We start from the raw sequence: 26,300 nt of genomic DNA, 5'->3' as shown, positions 1-26,300 counted from the left end.
ACACCCGTAGTATCTCATGGAAGAAAGCATTGGTTAATTTCCTTCAGCTTTCTTCCTGTTTTAAAAGTTGTGATAAAAGAGTCTACATGTAGGAATGAGGAGCAACAACTTATTTACTGGAGGGAATCAGCAGGCTGTTCAGTGTCTGTGGGTGGGAAAGGAGTTATCGACGGTTAGGATCTTGATGTAGTGCTTCCAGCTGGAACATCGACAATTCTCTTTCCCCCACAGATTCAGCTCCACCCAACCTGTTGAGTTCCTCCAGCTGACTGTGGTTTTAAAAGTTTATTAGAAAGTCTTAGTTTGTCAAACATGCAGGGATTGAAATCTTGGTCTTTTCTTTTTCATTGTTGATTTACCATTCTCGTTTGAGGCATCACTACAGATACCGACGGTGCTGCCAGTGGCTACTCGGGTTCGAGGTCCACCTCAGGGTTTGCAGAGTAAAATTTCAGTATGGTGTTCCCAGCGTGATGCCGAAGGAGTAACACACAAAATGCTGGAGGAACTCAGCAGGTTAGGCAGCAACTAAACAGTCCACGTTTTGGACCGAGGCCCTTTAGCAGGTCCTGAAAGACGGGGGGGGGGGGGGGGGGGGTAGCAGCCAGAAAAGGAGGATGGGGGGAGGGAAAGGAGGACAAGCTGGCAGATGATAGGCGAGACCAGGTGAGGGGGTTGGGGAGGACGATGAAATGAGAAGCTGGCAGATGATAGGCGAGACCAGGTGAGGGGGTTGGGGAGGACGATGAAATGAGAAGCTGGGAGATGATAGGTGGAAAAGGTAAAGGGGTGAAGGTAAAGGAATCTGATGGGAGAGGAGGGTGGACCATGGGAGAGAGGGAAGGAGGAGGAGGGGCACTAGAACACAGTGATGGGTAGGTGAGGAGAAGAGAAGGGGCAAGAGAGGAGTCAAAATGGGGAATAGAAAAATAGAGAAGGAGAGGGTGGGTGAAATTACCGGAAGTCAGAGAACTCAGCTTTTGGAGCAACAACACCTCATATTCAGTCTGGAGGCTGCCCAGACAGAATATGAAGAGGAGCCTCATCATTGTGGTGAGGAGACCATGGACTAACATGTCAGAGTGGGAATTAGCTGTAGAATTAAAATGGAAATCCTGTCGGTTGTGGTGGACAGAGCTAAGGTGCTGAATGAGGTGGAGCCCCAATCCATATCAGGTCTTACCAGTGTGTTGGAGGCTGCACAGAGAGCACTGGATACAGCAAATCCCCTGACAGACTTGCAGGTGAAGTGTTGCCCCACATGGAAGACATATTTAGGGTCCTGAATGGTAGTGAGGGAGGAGATGAAGGGGCAGTGGCGGTACTTCTATTGCTTGCAGAGAGGGGTAAATACCAGGAGGGAGATGAATGCGGAGGGAAGAGTGGACAAGGGAGTCATGGAGAGAGGGAGTGCTGGAGGGAGATCAGAGGGGAGGGAAGAGTGGACAAGGGAGTCAGTGACAGAGGGAGTGCTGGAGGGAGATCAGAGGGGAAGGAAGAGTGGACAAGGGAGTCATGGAGAGAGGGAGTGCTGGAGGGAGATCAGAGGGGAGGGAAGAGTGGACAAGGGAGTCATGGAGAGAGGGAGTGCTGGAGGGAGATCAGAGGGGAGGGAAGAGTGGACACGGGAGTCAGTGAGAGAGGGAGTGCTGGAGAGAGATCAGAGGGGAGTGAAGAGTGGACACGGGAGTCATGGAGAGAGGGAGTGCTGGAGTGAGATCAGAGGGGAGGGAAGAGTGGACACGGGAGTCAGTGAGAGAGGGAGTGCTGGAGGGAGATCAGAGGGGAGTGAAGAGTGGACACGGGAGTCAGTGACAGAGGGAGTGCTGGAGGGAGATCAGAGGGGAGTGAAGAGTGGACACGGGAGTCAGTGAGAGAGGGAGTGCTGGAGGGAGATCAGAGGGGAGGGAAGAGTGGACAAGGGAGTCATGGAGAGAGGGAGTGCTGGAGGGAGATCAGAGGGGAGTGAAGAGTGGACACGGGAGTCATGGAGAGAGGGAGTGCTGGAGGGAGATCATAGGGGAGGGAAGAGTGGACAAGGGAGACAGTGAGAGAGGGAGTGCTGGAGGGAGATCAGAGGGGAGTGAAGAGTGGACACGGGAGTCATGGAGAGAGGGAGTGCTGGAGGGAGATCAGAGGGGAGGGAAGAGTGGACAAGGGAGTCATGGAGAGAGGGAGTGCTGGAGGGAGATCAGAGGGGAGGGAAGAGTGGACAAGGGAGTCAGTGACAGAGGGAGTGCTGGAGGGAGATCAGAGGGAAAGGAAGAGTGGACAAGGGAGTCATGGAGAGAGGGAGTGCTGGAGGGAGATCAGAGGGGAGGGAAGAGTGGACAAGGGAGTCATGGAGAGAGGGAGTGCTGGAGGGAGATCAGAGGGGAGGGAAGTGTGGACACGGGAGTCAGTGAGAGAGGGAGTGCTGGAGGGAGATCAGAGGGGAGGGAAGAGTGGACGGGAGTCAGTGAGAGAGGGAGTGCTGGAGGGAGATCAGAGGGGAGGGAAGAGTGGACAAGGGAGTCATGGAGAGAGGGAGTGCTGGAGGGAGATCAGAGGGGAGTGAAGAGTGGACACGGGAGTCAGTGAGAGAGGGAGTGCTGGAGGGAGATCAGAGGGGAGTGAAGAGTGGACACGGGAGTCAGTGAGAGAGGGAGTGCTGGAGGGAGATCAGAGGGGAGGGAAGAGTGGACACGGGAGTCAGTGAGAGAGGGAGTGCTGGAGGGAGATCAGAGGGGAGGGAAGAGTGGACAAGGGAGTCAGTGAGAGAGGGAGTGCTGGAGGGAGATCAGAGGGGAGAGAAGAGTGGACACGGGAGTCATGGAGAGAGGGAGTGCTGGAGGGAGATCAGAGGGGAGGGAAGAGTGGACACGGGAGTCAGTGAGAGAGGGAGTGCTGGAGGGAGATCAGAGGGGAGTGAAGAGTGGACACGGGAGTCATGGAGAGAGGGAGTGCTGGAGGGAGATCAGAGGGGAGGGAAGAGTGGACAAGGGAGTCAGTGAGAGAGGGAGTGCTGGAGGGAGATCAGAGGGGAGGGAAGAGTGGACAAGGGAGTCATGGAGAGAGGGAGTGCTGGAGGGAGATCAGAGGGGAGGGAAGAGTGGACACGGGAGTCAGTGAGAGAGGGAGTGCTGGAGGGAGATCAGAGGGGAGTGAAGAGTGGACACGGGAGTCAGTGAGAGAGGGAGTGCTGGAGGGAGATCAGAGGGGAAGGAAGAGTGGACAAGGGAGTCATGGAGAGAGGGAGTGCTGGAGGGAGATCAGAGGGGAGGGAAGAGTGGACATGGGAGTCAGTGACAGAGGGAGTGCTGGAGGGAGATCAGAGGGGAGGGAAGAGTGGACAAGGGAGTCAGTGAGAGAGGGAGTGCTGGAGGGAGATCAGAGGGGAGGAAAGAGTGGACATGGGAGTCATGGAGAGAGGGAGTGCTGGAGGGAGATCAGAGGGGAGGGAAGAGTGGACACGGGAGTCAGTGAGAGAGGGAGTGCTGGAGGGAGATCAGAGGGGAGGGAAGAGTGGACACGGGAGTCAGTGAGAGAGGGAGTGCTGGAGGGAGATCAGAGGGGAGGGAAGAGTGGACACGGGAGTCATGGAGAGAGGGAGTGCTGGAGGGAGATCAGAGGGGAGGAAAGAGTGGACATGGGAGTCATGGAGAGAGGGAGTGCTGGAGGGAGATCAGAGGGGAGGGAAGAGTGGACACGGGAGTCAGTGAGAGAGGGAGTGCTGGAGGGAGATCAGAGGGGAGGAAAGAGTGGACATGGGAGTCATGGAGAGAGGGAGTGCTGGAGGGAGATCAGAGGGGAGGGAAGAGTGGACACGGGTGTCAGTGAGAGAGGGAGTGCTGGAGGGAGATCAGAGGGGAGGGAAGAGTGGACAAGGGAGTCAGTGAGAGAGGGAGTGCTGGAGGGAGATCAGAGGGGAGTGAAGAGTGGACACGGGAGTCATGGAGAGAGGGAGTGCTGGAGTGAGATCAGAGGGGAGGGAAGAGTGGACACAGGAGTCAGTGAGAGAGGGAGTGCTGGAGGGAGATCAGAGGGGAGTGAAGAGTGGACACGGGAGTCAGTGAGAGAGGGAGTGCTGGAGGGAGATCAGAGGGGAGTGAAGAGTGGACACGGGAGTCAGTGAGAGAGGGAGTGCTGGAGGGAGATCAGAGGGGAGGGAAGAGTGGACGGGAGTCAGTGAGAGAGGGAGTGCTGGAGGGAGATCAGAGGGGAGGGAAGAGTGGACAAGGGAGTCATGGAGAGAGGGAGTGCTGGAGGGAGATCAGAGGGGAGTGAAGAGTGGACACGGGAGTCAGTGAGAGAGGGAGTGCTGGAGGGAGATCAGAGGGGAGGGAAGAGTGGACACGGGAGTCAGTGAGAGAGGGAGTGCTGGAGGGAGATCAGAGGGGAGTGAAGAGTGGACACGGGAGTCATGGAGAGAGGGAGTGCTGGAGTGAGATCAGAGGGGAGGGAAGAGTGGACACAGGAGTCAGTGAGAGAGGGAGTGCTGGAGGGAGATCAGAGGGGAGTGAAGAGTGGACACGGGAGTCAGTGAGAGAGGGAGTGCTGGAGGGAGATCAGAGGGGAGTGAAGAGTGGACACGGGAGTCAGTGAGAGAGGGAGTGCTGGAGGGAGATCAGAGGGGAGGGAAGAGTGGACGGGAGTCAGTGAGAGAGGGAGTGCTGGAGGGAGATCAGAGGGGAGGGAAGAGTGGACAAGGGAGTCATGGAGAGAGGGAGTGCTGGAGGGAGATCAGAGGGGAGTGAAGAGTGGACACGGGAGTCAGTGAGAGAGGGAGTGCTGGAGGGAGATCAGAGGGGAGGGAAGAGTGGACACGGGAGTCAGTGAGAGAGGGAGTGCTGGAGGGAGATCAGAGGGGAGTGAAGAGTGGACACGGGAGTCAGTGAGAGAGGGAGTGCTGGAGGGAGATCAGAGGGGAGGGAAGAGTGGACAAGGGAGTCATGGAGAGAGGGAGATCAGAGGGGAGGGAAGAGTGGACACAGGAGTCAGTGAGAGAGGGAGTGCTGGAGGGAGATCAGAGGGGAGGGAAGAGTGGACAAGGGAGTCATGGAGAGAGGGAGTGCTGGAGGGAGATCAGAGGGGAGGGAAGAGTGGACACGGGAGTCATGGAGAGAGGGAGTGCTGGAGGGAGATCAGAGGGGAGGGAAGAGTGGACACGGGAGTCAGTGAGAGAGGGAGTGCTGGAGGGAGATCAGAGGGGAGGGAAGAGTGGACAAGGGAGTCATGGAGAGAGGGAGTGCTGGAGGGAGATCAGAGGGGAGGGAAGAGTGGACACGGGAGTCAGTGAGAGAGGGAGTGCTGGAGTGAGATCAGAGGGGAGGGAAGAGTGGACAAGGGAGTCAGTGATAGAGGGAGTGCTGGAGGGAGATCAGAGGGGAGGGAAGAGTGGACAAGGGAGTCATGGAGAGAGGGAGTGCTGGAGGGAGATCAGAGGGGAGGGAAGAGTGGACAAGGGAGTCAGTGAGAGAGGGAGTGCTGGAGGGAGATCAGAGGGGAGAGAAGAGTGGACACGGGAGTCAGTGAGAGAGGGAGTGCTGGAGGGAGATCAGAGGGGAGTGAAGAGTGGACACGGGAGTCATGGAGAGAGGGAGTGCTGGAGTGAGATCAGAGGGGAGGGAAGAGTGGACACGGGAGTCAGTGAGAGAGGGAGTGCTGGAGGGAGATCAGAGGGGAGGGAAGAGTGGACACGGGAGTCAGTGAGAGAGGGAGTGCTGGAGGGAGATCAGAGGGGAGGAAAGAGTGGACAAGGGAGTCATGGAGAGAGGGAGTGCTGGAGGGAGATCAGAGGGGAGTGAAGAGTGGACAAGGGAGTCAGTGAGACAGGGAGTGCTGGAGGGAGATCAGAGGGGAGTGAAGAGTGGACACGGGAGTCAGTGAGAGAGGGAGTGCTGGAGGGAGATCAGAGGGGAGGGAAGAGTGGACAAGGGAGTCAGTGAGAGAGGGAGTGCTGGAGGGAGATCAGAGGGGAGGGAAGAGTGGACAAGGGAGTCAGTGAGAGAGGGAGTGCTGGAGGGAGATCAGAGGGGAAGGAAGAGTGGACAAGGGAGTCATGCAGAGAGGGAGTGCTGGAGGGAGATCAGAGGGGAGAGAAGAGTGGACAAGGGAGTCATGGAGAGAGGGAGTGCTGGAGGGAGATCAGAGGGGAGTGAAGAGTGGACACGGGAGTCAGTGAGAGAGGGAGTGCTGGAGGGAGATCAGAGGGGAGGGAAGAGTGGACACGGGAGTCAGTGAGAGAGGGAGTGCTGGAGGGAGATCAGAGGGGAGGGAAGAGTGGACAAGGGAGTCAGTGAGAGAGGGAGTGCTGGAGGGAGATCAGAGGGGAGGGAAGAGTGGACACGGGAGTCAGTGAGAGAGGGAGTGCTGGAGGGAGATCAGAGGGGAGTGAAGAGTGGACACGGGAGTCAGTGAGAGAGGGAGTGCTGGAGGGAGATCAGAGGGGAGGGAAGAGTGGACAAGGGAGTCAGTGAGAGAGGGAGTGCTGGAGGGAGATCAGAGGGGAGTGAAGAGTGGACACGGGAGTCATGGAGAGAGGGAGTGCTGGAGTGAGATCAGAGGGGAGGGAAGAGTGGACACAGGAGTCAGTGAGAGAGGGAGTGCTGGAGGGAGATCAGAGGGGAGTGAAGAGTGGACACGGGAGTCAGTGAGAGAGGGAGTGCTGGAGGGAGATCAGAGGGGAGGGAAGAGTGGACACGGGAGTCATGGAGAGAGGGAGTGCTGGAGGGAGATCAGAGGGGAGGGAAGAGTGGATAGGGGAGTCAGTGAGAGAGGGAGTGCTGGAGGGAGATCAGAGGGGAGGGAAGAGTGGATAAGGGAGTCAGTGAGAGAGGGAGTGCTGGAGGGAGATCAGAGGGGAGGGAAGAGTGGACGGGAGTCAGTGAGAGAGGGAGTGCTGGAGGGAGATCAGAGGGTAGGGAAGAGTGGACAAGGGAGTCATGGAGAGAGGGAGTGCTGGAGGGAGATCAGAGGGGAGTGAAGAGTGGACACGGGAGTCAGTGAGAGAGGGAGTGCTGGAGGGAGATCAGAGGGGAGTGAAGAGTGGACACGGGAGTCAGTGAGAGAGGGAGTGCTGGAGGGAGATCAGAGGGGAGGGAAGAGTGGACACGGGAGTCAGTGAGAGAGGGAGTGCTGGAGGGAGATCAGAGGGGAGAGAAGAGTGGACACGGGAGTCATGGAGAGAGGGAGTGCTGGAGTGAGATCAGAGGGGAGTGAAGAGTGGACACGGGAGTCAGTGAGAGAGGGAGTGCTGGAGGGAGATCAGAGGGGAGGGAAGAGTGGACAAGGGAGTCAGTGAGAGAGGGAGTGCTGGAGGGAGATCAGAGGGGAGAGAAGAGTGGACACGGGAGTCATGGAGAGAGGGAGTGCTGGAGGGAGATCAGAGGGGAGGGAAGAGTGGACACGGTTGTCAGTGAGAGAGGGAGTGCTGGAGGGAGATCAGAGGGGAGGGAAGAGTGGACAAGGGAGTCATGGAGAGAGGGAGTGCTGGAGGGAGCAGAGGGGAGGGAAGAGTGGACAAGGGAGTCAGTGAGAGAGGGAGTGCTGGAGGGAGATCAGAGGGGAGGGAAGAGTGGACACGGGAGTCAGTGAGAGAGGGAGTGCTGGAGGGAGATCAGAGGGGAGGAAAGAGTGGACATGGGAGTCATGGAGAGAGGGAGTGCTGGAGGGAGATCAGAGGGGAGTGAAGAGTGGACACGGGTGTCAGTGAGAGAGGGAGTGCTGGAGGGAGATCAGAGGGGAGGGAAGAGTGGACACGGGTGTCATGGAGAGAGGGAGTGCTGGAGGGAGCAGAGGGGAGGGAAGAGTGGACAAGGGAGTCATGGAGAGAGGGAGTGCTGGAGGGAGATCAGAGGGGAAGGAAGAGTGGACAAGGGAGTCATGGAGAGAGGGAGTGCTGGAGGGAGATCAGAGGGGAGGGAAGAGTGGACAAGGGAGTCATGGAGAGAGGGAGTGCTGGAGGGAAATCAGAGGGGAGGGAAGAGTGGACACGGGAGTCAGTGAGAGAGGGAGTGCTGGAGAGAGATCAGAGGGGAGTGAAGAGTGGACACGGGAGTCATGGAGAGAGGGAGTGCTGGAGTGAGATCAGAGGGGAGGGAAGAGTGGACACGGGAGTCAGTGAGAGAGGGAGTGCTGGAGGGAGATCAGAGGGGAGGGAAGAGTGGACAAGGGAGTCATGGAGAGAGGGAGTGCTGGAGGGAGATCAGAGGGGAGTGAAGAGTGGACACGGGAGTCAGTGACAGAGGGAGTGCTGGAGGGAGATCAGAGGGGAGTGAAGAGTGGACACGGGAGTCAGTGAGAGAGGGAGTGCTGGAGGGAGATCAGAGGGGAGGGAAGAGTGGACAAGGGAGTCATGGAGAGAGGGAGTGCTGGAGGGAGATCAGAGGGGAGTGAAGAGTGGACACGGGAGTCATGGAGAGAGGGAGTGCTGGAGGGAGATCAGAGGGGAGGGAAGAGTGGACAAGGGAGACAGTGAGAGAGGGAGTGCTGGAGGGAGATCAGAGGGGAGTGAAGAGTGGACACGGGAGTCATGGAGAGAGGGAGTGCTGGAGGGAGATCAGAGGGGAGGGAAGAGTGGACAAGGGAGTCATGGAGAGAGGGAGTGCTGGAGGGAGATCAGAGGGGAGGGAAGAGTGGACAAGGGAGTCAGTGACAGAGGGAGTGCTGGAGGGAGATCAGAGGGGAAGGAAGAGTGGACAAGGGAGTCATGGAGAGAGGGAGTGCTGGAGGGAGATCAGAGGGGAGGGAAGAGTGGACAAGGGAGTCATGGAGAGAGGGAGTGCTGGAGGGAGATCAGAGGGGAGGGAAGAGTGGACGGGAGTCAGTGAGAGAGGGAGTGCTGGAGGGAGATCAGAGGGGAAGGAAGAGTGGACAAGGGAGTCATGCAGAGAGGGAGTGCTGGAGGGAGATCAGAGGGGAGAGAAGAGTGGACAAGGGAGTCATGGAGAGAGGGAGTGCTGGAGGGAGATCAGAGGGGAGTGAAGAGTGGACACGGGAGTCAGTGAGAGAGGGAGTGCTGGAGGGAGATCAGAGGGGAGGGAAGAGTGGACACGGGAGTCAGTGAGAGAGGGAGTGCTGGAGGGAGATCAGAGGGGAGGGAAGAGTGGACAAGGGAGTCAGTGAGAGAGGGAGTGCTGGAGGGAGATCAGAGGGGAGGGAAGAGTGGACACGGGAGTCAGTGAGAGAGGGAGTGCTGGAGGGAGATCAGAGGGGAGTGAAGAGTGGACACGGGAGTCAGTGAGAGAGGGAGTGCTGGAGGGAGATCAGAGGGGAGGGAAGAGTGGACAAGGGAGTCAGTGAGAGAGGGAGTGCTGGAGGGAGATCAGAGGGGAGTGAAGAGTGGACACGGGAGTCATGGAGAGAGGGAGTGCTGGAGTGAGATCAGAGGGGAGGGAAGAGTGGACACAGGAGTCAGTGAGAGAGGGAGTGCTGGAGGGAGATCAGAGGGGAGTGAAGAGTGGACACGGGAGTCAGTGAGAGAGGGAGTGCTGGAGGGAGATCAGAGGGGAGGGAAGAGTGGACACGGGAGTCATGGAGAGAGGGAGTGCTGGAGGGAGATCAGAGGGGAGGGAAGAGTGGATAGGGGAGTCAGTGAGAGAGGGAGTGCTGGAGGGAGATCAGAGGGGAGGGAAGAGTGGATAAGGGAGTCAGTGAGAGAGGGAGTGCTGGAGGGAGATCAGAGGGGAGGGAAGAGTGGACGGGAGTCAGTGAGAGAGGGAGTGCTGGAGGGAGATCAGAGGGGAGGGAAGAGTGGACAAGGGAGTCATGGAGAGAGGGAGTGCTGGAGGGAGATCAGAGGGGAGTGAAGAGTGGACACGGGAGTCAGTGAGAGAGGGAGTGCTGGAGGGAGATCAGAGGGGAGTGAAGAGTGGACACGGGAGTCAGTGAGAGAGGGAGTGCTGGAGGGAGATCAGAGGGGAGGGAAGAGTGGACACGGGAGTCAGTGAGAGAGGGAGTGCTGGAGGGAGATCAGAGGGGAGAGAAGAGTGGACACGGGAGTCATGGAGAGAGGGAGTGCTGGAGTGAGATCAGAGGGGAGTGAAGAGTGGACACGGGAGTCAGTGAGAGAGGGAGTGCTGGAGGGAGATCAGAGGGGAGGGAAGAGTGGACAAGGGAGTCAGTGAGAGAGGGAGTGCTGGAGGGAGATCAGAGGGGAGAGAAGAGTGGACACGGGAGTCATGGAGAGAGGGAGTGCTGGAGGGAGATCAGAGGGGAGGGAAGAGTGGACACGGTTGTCAGTGAGAGAGGGAGTGCTGGAGGGAGATCAGAGGGGAGGGAAGAGTGGACAAGGGAGTCATGGAGAGAGGGAGTGCTGGAGGGAGCAGAGGGGAGGGAAGAGTGGACAAGGGAGTCAGTGAGAGAGGGAGTGCTGGAGGGAGATCAGAGGGGAGGGAAGAGTGGACACGGGAGTCAGTGAGAGAGGGAGTGCTGGAGGGAGATCAGAGGGGAGGAAAGAGTGGACATGGGAGTCATGGAGAGAGGGAGTGCTGGAGGGAGATCAGAGGGGAGTGAAGAGTGGACACGGGTGTCAGTGAGAGAGGGAGTGCTGGAGGGAGATCAGAGGGGAGGGAAGAGTGGACACGGGTGTCATGGAGAGAGGGAGTGCTGGAGGGAGCAGAGGGGAGGGAAGAGTGGACAAGGGAGTCATGGAGAGAGGGAGTGCTGGAGGGAGATCAGAGGGGAAGGAAGAGTGGACAAGGGAGTCATGGAGAGAGGGAGTGCTGGAGGGAGATCAGAGGGGAGGGAAGAGTGGACAAGGGAGTCATGGAGAGAGGGAGTGCTGGAGGGAAATCAGAGGGGAGGGAAGAGTGGACACGGGAGTCAGTGAGAGAGGGAGTGCTGGAGAGAGATCAGAGGGGAGTGAAGAGTGGACACGGGAGTCATGGAGAGAGGGAGTGCTGGAGTGAGATCAGAGGGGAGGGAAGAGTGGACACGGGAGTCAGTGAGAGAGGGAGTGCTGGAGGGAGATCAGAGGGGAGGGAAGAGTGGACAAGGGAGTCATGGAGAGAGGGAGTGCTGGAGGGAGATCAGAGGGGAGTGAAGAGTGGACACGGGAGTCAGTGACAGAGGGAGTGCTGGAGGGAGATCAGAGGGGAGTGAAGAGTGGACACGGGAGTCAGTGAGAGAGGGAGTGCTGGAGGGAGATCAGAGGGGAGGGAAGAGTGGACAAGGGAGTCATGGAGAGAGGGAGTGCTGGAGGGAGATCAGAGGGGAGTGAAGAGTGGACACGGGAGTCATGGAGAGAGGGAGTGCTGGAGGGAGATCAGAGGGGAGGGAAGAGTGGACAAGGGAGACAGTGAGAGAGGGAGTGCTGGAGGGAGATCAGAGGGGAGTGAAGAGTGGACACGGGAGTCATGGAGAGAGGGAGTGCTGGAGGGAGATCAGAGGGGAGGGAAGAGTGGACAAGGGAGTCATGGAGAGAGGGAGTGCTGGAGGGAGATCAGAGGGGAGGGAAGAGTGGACAAGGGAGTCAGTGACAGAGGGAGTGCTGGAGGGAGATCAGAGGGGAAGGAAGAGTGGACAAGGGAGTCATGGAGAGAGGGAGTGCTGGAGGGAGATCAGAGGGGAGGGAAGAGTGGACAAGGGAGTCATGGAGAGAGGGAGTGCTGGAGGGAGATCAGAGGGGAGGGAAGAGTGGACGGGAGTCAGTGAGAGAGGGAGTGCTGGAGGGAGATCAGAGGGGAGGGAAGAGTGGACAAGGGAGTCATGGAGAGAGGGAGTGCTGGAGGGAGATCAGAGGGGAGTGAAGAGTGGACACGGGAGTCAGTGAGAGAGGGAGTGCTGGAGGGAGATCAGAGGGGAGTGAAGAGTGGACACGGGAGTCAGTGAGAGAGGGAGTGCTGGAGGGAGATCAGAGGGGAGGGAAGAGTGGACACGGGAGTCAGTGAGAGAGGGAGTGCTGGAGGGAGATCAGAGGGGAGGGAAGAGTGGACAAGGGAGTCAGTGAGAGAGGGAGTGCTGGAGGGAGATCAGAGGGGAGAGAAGAGTGGACACGGGAGTCATGGAGAGAGGGAGTGCTGGAGGGAGATCAGAGGGGAGGGAAGAGTGGACACGGGAGTCAGTGAGAGAGGGAGTGCTGGAGGGAGATCAGAGGGGAGTGAAGAGTGGACACGGGAGTCATGGAGAGAGGGAGTGCTGGAGGGAGATCAGAGGGGAGGGAAGAGTGGACAAGGGAGTCAGTGAGAGAGGGAGTGCTGGAGGGAGATCAGAGGGGAGGGAAGAGTGGACAAGGGAGTCATGGAGAGAGGGAGTGCTGGAGGGAGATCAGAGGGGAGGGAAGAGTGGACACGGGAGTCAGTGAGAGAGGGAGTGCTGGAGGGAGATCAGAGGGGAGTGAAGAGTGGACACGGGAGTCAGTGAGAGAGGGAGTGCTGGAGGGAGATCAGAGGGGAAGGAAGAGTGGACAAGGGAGTCATGGAGAGAGGGAGTGCTGGAGGGAGATCAGAGGGGAGGGAAGAGTGGACATGGGAGTCAGTGACAGAGGGAGTGCTGGAGGGAGATCAGAGGGGAGGGAAGAGTGGACAAGGGAGTCAGTGAGAGAGGGAGTGCTGGAGGGAGATCAGAGGGGAGGAAAGAGTGGACATGGGAGTCATGGAGAGAGGGAGTGCTGGAGGGAGATCAGAGGGGAGGGAAGAGTGGACACGGGAGTCAGTGAGAGAGGGAGTGCTGGAGGGAGATCAGAGGGGAGGGAAGAGTGGACACGGGAGTCAGTGAGAGAGGGAGTGCTGGAGGGAGATCAGAGGGGAGGAAAGAGTGGACATGGGAGTCATGGAGAGAGGGAGTGCTGGAGGGAGATCAGAGGGGAGGGAAGAGTGGACACGGGAGTCAGTGAGAGAGGGAGTGCTGGAGGGAGATCAGAGGGGAGGAAAGAGTGGACATGGGAGTCATGGAGAGAGGGAGTGCTGGAGGGAGATCAGAGGGGAGGGAAGAGTGGACACGGGTGTCAGTGAGAGAGGGAGTGCTGGAGGGAGATCAGAGGGGAGGGAAGAGTGGACAAGGGAGTCAGTGAGAGAGGGAGTGCTGGAGGGAGATCAGAGGGGAGTGAAGAGTGGACACGGGAGTCATGGAGAGAGGGAGTGCTGGAGTGAGATCAGAGGGGAGGGAAGAGTGGACACAGGAGTCAGTGAGAGAGGGAGTGCTGGAGGGAGATCAGAGGGGAGTGAAGAGTGGACACGGGAGTCAGTGAGAGAGGGAGTGCTGGAGGGAGATCAGAGGGGAGGGAAGAGTGGACGGGAGTCAGTGAGAGAGGGAGTGCTGGAGGGAGATCAGAGGGGAGGGAAGAGTGGACAAGGGAGTCATGGAGAGAGGGAGTGCTGGAGGGAGATCAGAGGGGAGTGAAGAGTGGACACGGGAGTCAGTGAGAGAGGGAGTGCTGGAGGGAGATCAGAGGGGAGGGAAGAGTGGACACGGGAGTCAGTGAGAGAGGGAGTGCTGGAGGGAGATCAGAGGGGAGTGAAGAGTGGACAAGGGAGTCAGTGAGAGAGGGAGTGCTGGAGGGAGATCAGAGGGGAGTGAAGAGTGGACACGGGAGTCAGTGAGAGAGGGAGTGCTGGAGGGAGATCAGAGGGGAGGGAAGAGTGGACACGGGAGTCAGTGAGAGAGGGAGTGCTGGAGGGAGATCAGAGGGGAGGGAAGAGTGGACACGGGAGTCAGTGAGAGAGGGAGTGCTGGAGGGAGATCAGAGGGGAGTGAAGAGTGGACGGGAGTCAGTGAGAGAGGGAGTGCTGGAGGGAGATCAGAGGGGAGTGAAGAGTGGACAAGGGAGTCAGTGAGAGAGGGAGTGTTGGAGGGAGATCAGAGGGGAGGGAAGAGTGGACACGGGAGTCAGTGAGAGAGGGAGTGCTGGAGGGAGATCAGAGGGGAGTGAAGAGTGGACGGGAGTCAGTGAGAGAGGGAGTGCTGGAGGGAGATCAGAGGGGAGTGAAGAGTGGACACGGGAGTCAGTGAGAGAGGGAGTGCTGGAGGGAGATCAGAGGGGAGGGAAGAGTGGACAAGGGAGTCAGTGAGAGAGGGAGTGCTGGAGGGAGATCAGAGGGGAGTGAAGAGTGGACACGGGAGTCATGGAGAGAGGGAGTGCTGGAGTGAGATCAGAGGGGAGGGAAGAGTGGACACGGGAGTCAGTGGGAGAGGGAGTGCTGGAGGGAGATCAGAGGGGAGGGAAGAGTGGACAAGGGAGTCAGTGAGAGAGGGAGTGCTGGAGGGAGATCAGAGGGGAGTGAAGAGTGGACACGGGAGTCATGGAGAGAGGGAGTGCTGGAGTGAGATCAGAGGGGAGGGAAGAGTGGACAAGGGAGTCATGGAGAGAGGGAGTGCTGGAGGGAGATCAGAGGGGAGTGAAGAGTGGACACAGGAGTCAGTGAGAGAGGGAGTGCTGGAGGGAGATCAGAGGGGAGGGAAGAGTGGACACGGGAGTCAGTGAGAGAGGGAGTGCTGGAGGGAGATCAGAGGGGAGGGAAGAGTGGACACGGGAGTCAGTGAGAGAGGGAGTGCTGGAGGGAGATCAGAGGGGAGTGAAGAGTGGACACGGGAGTCAGTGAGAGAGGGAGTGCTGGAGGGAGATCAGAGGGGAAGGAAGAGTGGACAAGGGAGTCATGGAGAGAGGGAGTGCTGGAGGGAGATCAGAGGGGAGGGAAGAGTGGACACAGGAGTCAGTGAGAGAGGGAGTGCTGGAGGGAGATCAGAGGGGAGGGAAGAGTGGACAAGGGAGTCATGGAGAGAGGGAGTGCTGGAGGGAGATCAGAGGGGAGGGAAGAGTGGACACGGGAGTCATGGAGAGAGGGAGTGCTGGAGGGAGATCAGAGGGGAGGGAAGAGTGGACACGGGAGTCAGTGAGAGAGGGAGTGCTGGAGGGAGATCAGAGGGGAGGGAAGAGTGGACAAGGGAGTCATGGAGAGAGGGAGTGCTGGAGGGAGATCAGAGGGGAGGGAAGAGTGGACACGGGAGTCAGTGAGAGAGGGAGTGCTGGAGTGAGATCAGAGGGGAGGGAAGAGTGGACAAGGGAGTCAGTGATAGAGGGAGTGCTGGAGGGAGATCAGAGGGGAGGGAAGAGTGGACAAGGGAGTCATGGAGAGAGGGAGTGCTGGAGGGAGATCAGAGGGGAGTGAAGAGTGGACAAGGGAGTCAGTGAGAGAGGGAGTGCTGGAGGGAGATCAGAGGGGAGAGAAGAGTGGACACGGGAGTCAGTGAGAGAGGGAGTGCTGGAGGGAGATCAGAGGGGAGTGAAGAGTGGACACGGGAGTCATGGAGAGAGGGAGTGCTGGAGTGAGATCAGAGGGGAGGGAAGAGTGGACACGGGAGTCAGTGAGAGAGGGAGTGCTGGAGGGAGATCAGAGGGGAGGGAAGAGTGGACACGGGAGTCAGTGAGAGAGGGAGTGCTGGAGGGAGATCAGAGGGGAGGGAAGAGTGGACAAGGGAGTCATGGAGAGAGGGAGTGCTGGAGGGAGATCAGAGGGAAGTGAAGAGTGGACAAGGGAGTCAGTGAGAGAGGGAGTGCTGGAGGGAGATCAGAGGGGAGTGAAGAGTGGACACGGGAGTCAGTGAGAGAGGGAGTGCTGGAGGGAGATCAGAGGGGAGGGAAGAGTGGACAAGGGAGTCAGTGAGAGAGGGAGTGCTGGAGGGAGATCAGAGGGGAGGGAAGAGTGGACAAGGGAGTCAGTGAGAGAGGGAGTGCTGGAGGGAGATCAGAGGGGAAGGAAGAGTGGATAAGGGAGTCATGCAGAGAGGGAGTGCTGGAGGGAGATCAGAGGGGAGAGAAGAGTGGACAAGGGAGTCATGGAGAGAGGGAGTGCTGGAGGGAGATCAGAGGGGAGTGAAGAGTGGACAAGGGAGTCAGTGAGAGAGGGAGTGCTGGAGGGAGATCAGAGGGGAGGGAAGAGTGGACACGGGAGTCAGTGAGAGAGGGAGTGCTGGAGGGAGATCAGAGGGGAGGGAAGAGTGGACAAGGGAGTCAGTGAGAGAGGGAGTGCTGGAGGGAGATCAGAGGGGAGGGAAGAGTGGACACGGGAGTCAGTGAGAGAGGGAGTGCTGGAGGGAGATCAGAGGGGAGTGAAGAGTGGACACGGGAGTCAGTGAGAGAGGGAGTGCTGGAGGGAGATCAGAGGGGAGGGAAGAGTGGACAAGGGAGTCAGTGAGAGAGGGAGTGCTGGAGGGAGATCAGAGGGGAGTGAAGAGTGGACACGGGAGTCATGGAGAGAGGGAGTGCTGGAGTGAGATCAGAGGGGAGGGAAGAGTGGACACAGGAGTCAGTGAGAGAGGGAGTGCTGGAGGGAGATCAGAGGGGAGTGAAGAGTGGACACGGGAGTCAGTGAGAGAGGGAGTGCTGGAGGGAGATCAGAGGGGAGGGAAGAGTGGACACGGGAGTCATGGAGAGAGGGAGTGCTGGAGGGAGATCAGAGGGGAGGGAAGAGTGGATAAGGGAGTCAGTGAGAGAGGGAGTGCTGGAGGGAGATCAGAGGGGAGGGAAGAGTGGATAAGGGAGTCAGTGAGAGAGGGAGTGCTGGAGGGAGATCAGAGGGGAGGGAAGAGTGGACGGGAGTCAGTGAGAGAGGGAGTGCTGGAGGGAGATCAGAGGGGAGGGAAGAGTGGACAAGGGAGTCATGGAGAGAGGGAGTGCTGGAGGGAGATCAGAGGGGAGTGAAGAGTGGACACGGGAGTCAGTGAGAGAGGGAGTGCTGGAGGGAGATCAGAGGGGAGTGAAGAGTGGACACGGGAGTCAGTGAGAGAGGGAGTGCTGGAGGGAGATCAGAGGGGAGGGAAGAGTGGACACGGGAGTCAGTGAGAGAGGGAGTGCTGGAGGGAGATCAGAGGGGAGAGAAGAGTGGACACGGGAGTCATGGAGAGAGGGAGTGCTGGAGTGAGATCAGAGGGGAGTGAAGAGTGGACACGGGAGTCAGTGAGAGAGGGAGTGCTGGAGGGAGATCAGAGGGGAGGGAAGAGTGGACAAGGGAGTCAGTGAGAGAGGGAGTGCTGGAGGGAGATCAGAGGGGAGAGAAGAGTGGACACGGGAGTCATGGAGAGAGGGAGTGCTGGAGGGAGATCAGAGGGGAGGGAAGAGTGGACACGGTTGTCAGTGAGAGAGGGAGTGCTGGAGGGAGATCAGAGGGGAGGGAAGAGTGGACAAGGGAGTCATGGAGAGAGTGAGTGCTGGAGGGAGCAGAGGGGAGGGAAGAGTGGACAAGGGAGTCAGTGAGAGAGGGAGTGCTGGAGGGAGATCAGAGGGGAGGGAAGAGTGGACACGGGAGTCAGTGAGAGAGGGAGTGCTGGAGGGAGATCAGAGGGGAGGAAAGAGTGGACATGGGAGTCATGGAGAGAGGGAGTGCTGGAGGGAGATCAGAGGGGAGGGAAGAGTGGACACGGGTGTCAGTGAGAGAGGGAGTGCTGGAGGGAGATCAGAGGGGAGGGAAGAGTGGACACGGGTGTCATGGAGAGAGGGAGTGCTGGAGGGAGCAGAGGGGAGGGAAGAGTGGACAAGGGAGTCATGGAGAGAGGGAGTGCTGGAGGGAGATCAGAGGGGAGGGAAGAGTGGACACGGGAGTCAGTGAGAGAGGGAGTGCTGGAGGGAGATCAGAGGGGAGGAAAGAGTGGACATGGGAGTCATGGAGAGAGGGAGTGCTGGAGGGAGATCAGAGGGGAGGGAAGAGTGGACACGGGTGTCAGTGAGAGAGGGAGTGCTGGAGGGAGATCAGAGGGGAGGGAAGAGTGGACAAGGGAGTCATGGAGAGAGGGAGTGCTGGAGGGAGATCAGAGGGGAGGGAAGAGTGGACACGGGAGTCAGTGAGAGAGGGAGTGCTGGAGGGAGATCAGAGGGGAGGGAAGAGTGGACACGGGAGTCATGGAGAGAGGGAGTGCTGGAGGGAGATCAGAGGGGAGGGAAGAGTGGACACGGGAGTCAGTGAGAGAGGGAGTGCTGGAGGGAGATCAGAGGGGAGGGAAGAGTGGACAAGGGAGTCATGGAGAGAGGGAGTGCTGGAGGGAGATCAGAGGGGAGGGAAGAGTGGACACGGGAGTCAGTGAGAGAGGGAGTGCTGGAGGGAGATCAGAGGGGAGTGAAGAGTGGACACGGGAGTCATGGAGAGAGGGAGTGCTGGAGGGAGATCAGAGGGGAGGGAAGAGTGGACAAGGGAGTCAGTGAGAGAGGGAGTGCTGGAGGGAGATCAGAGGGGAGGGAAGAGTGGACAAGGGAGTCATGGAGAGAGGGAGTGCTGGAGGGAGATCAGAGGGGAGGGAAGAGTGGACACGGGAGTCAGTGAGAGAGGGAGTGCTGGAGGGAGATCAGAGGGGAGTGAAGAGTGGACACGGGAGTCAGTGAGAGAGGGAGTGCTGGAGGGAGATCAGAGGGGAAGGAAGAGTGGACAAGGGAGTCATGGAGAGAGGGAGTGCTGGAGGGAGATCAGAGGGGAGGGAAGAGTGGACATGGGAGTCAGTGACAGAGGGAGTGCTGGAGGGAGATCAGAGGGGAGGGAAGAGTGGACAAGGGAGTCAGTGAGAGAGGGAGTGCTGGAGGGAGATCAGAGGGGAGGAAAGAGTGGACATGGGAGTCATGGAGAGAGGGAGTGCTGGAGGGAGATCAGAGGGGAGGGAAGAGTGGACACGGGAGTCAGTGAGAGAGGGAGTGCTGGAGGGAGATCAGAGGGGAGGGAAGAGTGGACACGGGAGTCAGTGAGAGAGGGAGTGCTGGAGGGAGATCAGAGGGGAGGGAAGAGTGGACACGGGAGTCATGGAGAGAGGGAGTGCTGGAGGGAGATCAGAGGGGAGGAAAGAGTGGACATGGGAGTCATGGAGAGAGGGAGTGCTGGAGGGAGATCAGAGGGGAGGGAAGAGTGGACACGGGAGTCAGTGAGAGAGGGAGTGCTGGAGGGAGATCAGAGGGGAGGAAAGAGTGGACATGGGAGTCATGGAGAGAGGGAGTGCTGGAGGGAGATCAGAGGGGAGGGAAGAGTGGACACGGGTGTCAGTGAGAGAGGGAGTGCTGGAGGGAGATCAGAGGGGAGGGAAGAGTGGACAAGGGAGTCAGTGAGAGAGGGAGTGCTGGAGGGAGATCAGAGGGGAGTGAAGAGTGGACACGGGAGTCATGGAGAGAGGGAGTGCTGGAGTGAGATCAGAGGGGAGGGAAGAGTGGACACAGGAGTCAGTGAGAGAGGGAGTGCTGGAGGGAGATCAGAGGGGAGTGAAGAGTGGACACGGGAGTCAGTGAGAGAGGGAGTGCTGGAGGGAGATCAGAGGGGAGTGAAGAGTGGACACGGGAGTCAGTGAGAGAGGGAGTGCTGGAGGGAGATCAGAGGGGAGGGAAGAGTGGACGGGAGTCAGTGAGAGAGGGAGTGCTGGAGGGAGATCAGAGGGGAGGGAAGAGTGGACAAGGGAGTCATGGAGAGAGGGAGTGCTGGAGGGAGATCAGAGGGGAGTGAAGAGTGGACACGGGAGTCAGTGAGAGAGGGAGTGCTGGAGGGAGATCAGAGGGGAGGGAAGAGTGGACACGGGAGTCAGTGAGAGAGGGAGTGCTGGAGGGAGATCAGAGGGGAGTGAAGAGTGGACAAGGGAGTCAGTGAGAGAGGGAGTGCTGGAGGGAGATCAGAGGGGAGTGAAGAGTGGACACGGGAGTCAGTGAGAGAGGGAGTGCTGGAGGGAGATCAGAGGGGAGGGAAGAGTGGACACGGGAGTCAGTGAGAGAGGGAGTGCTGGAGGGAGATCAGAGGGGAGGGAAGAGTGGACACGGGAGTCAGTGAGAGAGGGAGTGCTGGAGGGAGATCAGAGGGGAGTGAAGAGTGGACGGGAGTCAGTGAGAGAGGGAGTGCTGGAGGGAGATCAGAGGGGAGTGAAGAGTGGACAAGGGAGTCAGTGAGAGAGGGAGTGCTGGAGGGAGATCAGAGGGGAGGGAAGAGTGGACACGGGAGTCAGTGAGAGAGGGAGTGCTGGAGGGAGATCAGAGGGGAGTTAAGAGTGGACGGGAGTCAGTGAGAGAGGGAGTGCTGGAGGGAGATCAGAGGGGAGTGAAGAGTGGACACGGGAGTCAGTGAGAGAGGGAGTGCTGGAGGGAGATCAGAGGGGAGGGAAGAGTGGACAAGGGAGTCAGTGAGAGAGGGAGTGCTGGAGGGAGATCAGAGGGGAGGGAAGAGTGGACACGGGAGTCATGGAGAGAGGGAGTGCTGGAGTGAGATCAGAGGGGAGGGAAGAGTGGACACGGGAGTCAGTGAGAGAGGGAGTGCTGGAGGGAGATCAGAGGGGAGGGAAGAGTGGACAATGGAGTCAGTGAGAGAGGGAGTGCTGGAGGGAGATCAGAGGGGAGTGAAGAGTGGACACGGGAGTCATGGAGAGAGGGAGTGCTGGAGTGAGATCAGAGGGGAGGGAAGAGTGGACAAGGGAGTCATGGAGAGAGGGAGTGCTGGAGGGAGATCAGAGGGGAGTGAAGAGTGGACACAGGAGTCAGTGAGAGAGGGAGTGCTGGAGGGAGATCAGAGGGGAGGGAAGAGTGGACACGGGAGTCAGTGAGAGAGGGAGTGCTGGAGGGAGATCAGAGGGGAGGGAAGAGTGGACACGGGAGTCAGTGAGAGAGGGAGTGCTGGAGGGAGATCAGAGGGGAGTGAAGAGTGGACACGGGAGTCAGTGAGAGAGGGAGTGCTGGAGGGAGATCAGAGGGGAGGGAAGAGTGGACAAGGGAGTCATGGAGAGAGGGAGTGCTGGAGGGAGATCAGAGGGGAGGGAAGAGTGGACACAGGAGTCAGTGAGAGAGGGAGTGCTGGAGGGAGATCAGAGGGGAGGGAAGAGTGGACAAGGGAGTCATGGAGAGAGGGAGTGCTGGAGGGAGATCAGAGGGGAGGGAAGAGTGGACACGGGAGTCATGGAGAGAGGGAGTGCTGGAGGGAGATCAGAGGGGAGGGAAGAGTGGACACGGGAGTCAGTGAGAGAGGGAGTGCTGGAGGGAGATCAGAGGGGAGGGAAGAGTGGACAAGGGAGTCATGGAGAGAGGGAGTGCTGGAGGGAGATCAGAGGGGAGGGAAGAGTGGACACGGGAGTCAGTGAGAGAGGGAGTGCTGGAGTGAGATCAGAGGGGAGGGAAGAGTGGACAAGGGAGTCAGTGATAGAGGGAGTGCTGGAGGGAGATCAGAGGGGAGGGAAGAGTGGACAAGGGAGTCATGGAGAGAGGGAGTGCTGGAGGGAGATCAGAGGGGAGGGAAGAGTGGACAAGGGAGTCAGTGAGAGAGGGAGTGCTGGAGGGAGATCAGAGGGGAGAGAAGAGTGGACACGGGAGTCAGTGAGAGAGGGAGTGCTGGAGGGAGATCAGAGGGGAGTGAAGAGTGGACACGGGAGTCATGGAGAGAGGGAGTGCTGGAGTGAGATCAGAGGGGAGGGAAGAGTGGACACGGGAGTCAGTGAGAGAGGGAGTGCTGGAGGGAGATCAGAGGGGAGGGAAGAGTGGACACGGGAGTCAGTGAGAGAGGGAGTGCTGGAGGGAGATCAGAGGGGAGGGAAGAGTGGACAAGGGAGTCATGGAGAGAGGGAGTGCTGGAGGGAGATCAGAGGGGAGTGAAGAGTGGACAAGGGAGTCAGTGAGAGAGGGAGTGCTGGAGGGAGATCAGAGGGGAGTGAAGAGTGGACACGGGAGTCAGTGAGAGAGGGAGTGCTGGAGGGAGATCAGAGGGGAGGGAAGAGTGGACAAGGTAGTCAGTGAGAGAGGGAGTGCTGGAGGGAGATCAGAGGGGAGGGAAGAGTGGACAAGGGAGTCAGTGAGAGAGGGAGTGCTGGAGGGAGATCAGAGGGGAAGGAAGAGTGGACAAGGGAGTCATGCAGAGAGGGAGTGCTGGAGGGAGATCAGAGGGGAGAGAAGAGTGGACAAGGGAGTCATGGAGAGAGGGAGTGCTGGAGGGAGATCAGAGGGGAGTGAAGAGTGGACACGGGAGTCAGTGAGAGAGGGAGTGCTGGAGGGAGATCAGAGGGGAGGGAAGAGTGGACACGGGAGTCAGTGAGAGAGGGAGTGCTGGAGGGAGATCAGAGGGGAGGGAAGAGTGGACAAGGGAGTCAGTGAGAGAGGGAGTGCTGGAGGGAGATCAGAGGGGAGGGAAGAGTGGACAAGCGAGTCATGGAGAGAGGGAGTGCTGGAGGGAGATCAGAGGGGAGGGAAGAGTGGACAAGGGAGTCAGTGAGAGAGGGAGTGCTGGAGGGAGATCAGAGGGGAGGGAAGAGTGGACACGGGAGTCAGTGAGAGAGGGAGTGCTGGAGGGAGATCAGAGGGGAGTGAAGAGTGGACACGGGAGTCAGTGAGAGAGGGAGTGCTGGAGGGAGATCAGAGGGGAGGGAAGAGTGGACAAGGGAGTCAGTGAGAGAGGGAGTGCTGGAGGGAGATCAGAGGGGAGTGAAGAGTGGACACGGGAGTCATGGAGAGAGGGAGTGCTGGAGTGAGATCAGAGGGGAGGGAAGAGTGGACACAGGAGTCAGTGAGAGAGCGAGTGCTGGAGGGAGATCAGAGGGGAGTGAAGAGTGGACACGGGAGTCAGTGAGAGAGGGAGTGCTGGAGGGAGATCAGAGGGGAGGGAAGAGTGGACACGGGAGTCATGGAGAGAGGGAGTGCTGGAGGGAGATCAGAGGGGAGGGAAGAGTGGATAAGGGAGTCAGTGAGAGAGGGAGTGCTGGAGGGAGATCAGAGGGGAGGGAAGAGTGGATAAGGGAGTCAGTGAGAGAGGGAGTGCTGGAGGGAGATCAGAGGGGAGGGAAGAGTGGACGGGAGTCAGTGAGAGAGGGAGTGCTGGAGGGAGATCAGAGGGGAGGGAAGAGTGGACAAGGGAGTCATGGAGAGAGGGAGTGCTGGAGGGAGATCAGAGGGGAGTGAAGAGTGGACACGGGAGTCAGTGAGAGAGGGAGTGCTGGAGGGAGATCAGAGGGGAGTGAAGAGTGGACACGGGAGTCAGTGAGAGAGGCAGTGCTGGAGGGAGATCAGAGGGGAGGGAAGAGTGGACACGGGAGTCAGTGAGAGAGGGAGTGCTGGAGGGAGATCAGAGGGGAGAGAAGAGTGGACACGGGAGTCATGGAGAGAGGGAGTGCTGGAGTGAGATCAGAGGGGAGTGAAGAGTGGACACGGGAGTCAGTGAGAGAGGGAGTGCTGGAGGGAGATCAGAGGGGAGGGAAGAGTGGACAAGGGAGTCAGTGAGAGAGGGAGTGCTGGAGGGAGATCAGAGGGGAGAGAAGAGTGGACACGGGAGTCATGGAGAGAGGGAGTGCTGGAGGGAGATCAGAGGGGAGGGAAGAGTGGACACGGTTGTCAGTGAGAGAGGGAGTGCTGGAGGGAGATCAGAGGGGAGGGAAGAGTGGACAAGGGAGTCATGGAGAGAGGGAGTGCTGGAGGGAGCAGAGGGGAGGGAAGAGTGGACAAGGGAGTCAGTGAGAGAGGGAGTGCTGGAGGGAGATCAGAGGGGAGGGAAGAGTGGACACGGGAGTCAGTGAGAGAGGGAGTGCTGGAGGGAGATCAGAGGGGAGGAAAGAGTGGACATGGGAGTCATGGAGAGAGGGATTGCTGGAGGGAGATCAGAGGGGAGGGAAGAGTGGACACGGGTGTCAGTGAGAGAGGGAGTGCTGGAGGGAGATCAGAGGGGAGGGAAGAGTGGACACGGGTGTCATGGAGAGAGGGAGTGCTGGAGGGAGCAGAGGGGAGGGAAGAGTGGACAAGGGAGTCATGGAGAGAGGGAGTGCTGGAGGGAGATCAGAGGGGAGGGAAGAGTGGACACGGGAGTCAGTGAGAGAGGGAGTGCTGGAGGGAGATCAGAGGGGAGGAAAGAGTGGACATGGGAGTCATGGAGAGAGGGAGTGCTGGAGGGAGATCAGAGGGGAGGGAAGAGTGGACACGGGTGTCAGTGAGAGAGGGAGTGCTGGAGGGAGATCAGAGGGGAGGGAAGAGTGGACAAGGGAGTCATGGAGAGAGGGAGTGCTGGAGGGAGATCAGAGGGGAGGGAAGAGTGGACACGGGAGTCAGTGAGAGAGGGAGTGCTGGAGGGAGATCAGAGGGGAGGGAAGAGTGGACACGGGAGTCATGGAGAGAGGGAGTGCTGGAGGGAGATCAGAGGGGAGGGAAGAGTGGACACGGGAGTCAGTGAGAGAGGGAGTGCTGGAGGGAGATCAGAGGGGAGGGAAGAGTGGACAAGGGAGTCATGGAGAGAGCATGGGCTGCACTCTCGGTGATGTAGTTTTTTATGGGATGTTAAACTGAGAGTTTATTTATTCTCTGAAAAGCAAATAAAAGACTGTGTGATGTTATTGTGAAGAGGGTTCTTTTTCATGTCCAAAAATCCCAGATTACCTCTCCCTTTAAAGGTCTTCCATTCTAATAGCATGACTAGATGTTAATTCACTACAAAACTCGGGTTTTCCCAAGTCTTCACTGCTGCTCTAAGCTAATTCGGGTGTCCTAAAACCACCCGTTGTTAGTTTCGCTGAGCACTTGTTGCACACCATCCATCTTTGCCTTGGCAGTACCTCTTCCCTCAGTTGTTCAGAGTTTGCTGTGGTCTTTCGATACCATCTACCATTCAGTGTGGCAGTACAGTCACGTTTTGGTCCGGTCTGTGGATAAATTAGTGCCAGTGTTATTCTTAGGGCTGCATTGAACACACTCAAACACAACTTCATAGGACGCAAGGCACTTTTGAGCATACTGAAAGAGATTTGCAAGATATAAAGTGGATACAAAATGTTCCTTAAAGATGCATAACTCAGTTCCTGTCTTTCAGGGGATAGAGTTGCCATTGAACCAGCTTACCCCCTAAACAACGATGAATTCTGCAAGTCTGGACGGTACAACCTTTCTCCGACAATGTTCTGCTCTGCAACTCCGCCTTATCATGGGCAATTGTCCCAGTACTATGTCCACAATGCAAACTACTGCTTCAAGTGAGTACTGTGGGTGGTGGATGATACGTGTTACCTGCTGAGAAGTTCCTCAGGATCAGAATCCAGAATTTATTGACATATGCCTTGAAGTTATTGTTTTGTAACAGCAGTACTGTGCAAAACACAAAAATTAAGTTACATAAATAAATAAACAGAGCAAAAGAAGAATAGTAAGGTAGTGTCTGTGGACCATTTGGAAATCTGATAGCGGAGGGTGGGTAACTACTTCTAAAATGTTGAACGTGGGTCTTCAGGCTCCCGTATCTCCTCCCCAGTGGTAGTGAGAAGAGGGCACATCCTGGATAGTGAGGGTCATTAATGAAGGACACCATACAGTGTTTAGCATGATAATGATCATAAAATTGTGACAGTGAATAAGGAGCCACTGATGTTTCCAACCAGAACAGTCCTGTCATACTCCCTTTCTCTGGAACTGTTGGATATCGGTTTAATTTCTGATCCTTAGCGTTTTTCCAGGAATCAGGAATGATGAGTAGTCTTAATTCTAAGATTTCAGTTTATTTTAGAGTGCAGACAAACATACTAAGCAAACTAAATAAAGAACCGTGAAACGATACCAAGAGGTGTAAGACAAAAGAATAAAGAAAAAGAAACCAAGATGGCACTTCTGAAAAATCTATCATTTTTATGGATAAGATATTCCTTAGATAGAGATAAATTGGTTAATAGGCTACATAAGTAAAACAATTATATCACATGGATAATGGGCTAATACTTAGAGTGATAGAGTCATGGAGAAGGACAGCACAGAGACAGTGCATTCGGCCCATCTAGTCCATGCTGAAACTGCCTACTCCAACAACCTACACCAAGACTGAAGCCCTCCATATCCTAACTATCTATCTACCTATCCAAACTTCTCTTAAGCGTTGAAATTGAACTCACATGCGCCAATTGTTCTGGCAACTCATTCCATACTATCACAATGATCCGAGTGAAGAAGTTTCCCCTCATGTTTCACTTAAATTTCTCACCTTTCACCCTTAACACATGACTACTGGTTGTAGTCCCACCCAAGCTCCATGAAAAAAGCCTGCTTGCACTTACCCTTTCTATACCACACATAATTTTGTACATTCTAAAGAATACAATCCTAACCAATTCCATCTCAGGTCCTCCAGACCCAGTAACATCCTTGTAAATTTTCTCTGCACTCTTTCCCCCTTGTTTACATCTTTCCTGTAGGTATGTAACCAAAACTGCACACAGTACTCCAAATTAGACCTCATCAACATCTTAAACAACATTAACGTAGCATCCCGTCATCTGTACTCAATACATTGATTTATGAATGTGAATGTACCAACACCCTTCTGTAGGACCCTATCTACTTGTGACGCCACTTTCAACAAATGATGTACATGTAATCCCAGATCCCTTTGTCCTACCACACTCTTCAATGCCCTACTGTTCACTGTGTAATACCT

The 26,300-nt window shown here is 57.3% G+C and overlaps 1 protein-coding gene across 2 annotated transcripts in view; it reads left to right on the top strand.

Annotated features, from left to right (window-relative positions):
- LOC140714330 (sorbitol dehydrogenase-like) overlaps positions 1-26,300 on the top strand; it is an 83,235-nt gene that overhangs the window by 17,958 nt on the left and 38,977 nt on the right. For both annotated transcript variants that reach the window (XM_073025493.1, XM_073025492.1), the window contains exon 4: positions 24,693-24,852. In XM_073025493.1, coding sequence (XP_072881594.1) covers positions 24,693-24,852 — 160 coding nt within the window. The remainder of the gene's footprint in view (positions 1-24,692; positions 24,853-26,300) is intronic.

This window comes from Hemitrygon akajei, chromosome 21, assembly GCF_048418815.1.
Source record: "Hemitrygon akajei chromosome 21, sHemAka1.3, whole genome shotgun sequence".
Classification (NCBI taxonomy): Eukaryota; Metazoa; Chordata; class Chondrichthyes; order Myliobatiformes; family Dasyatidae; genus Hemitrygon; species Hemitrygon akajei.
Note: the sequence above shows the minus strand (reverse complement) of the source record. Positions and strands in the feature narration are given on the sequence as shown.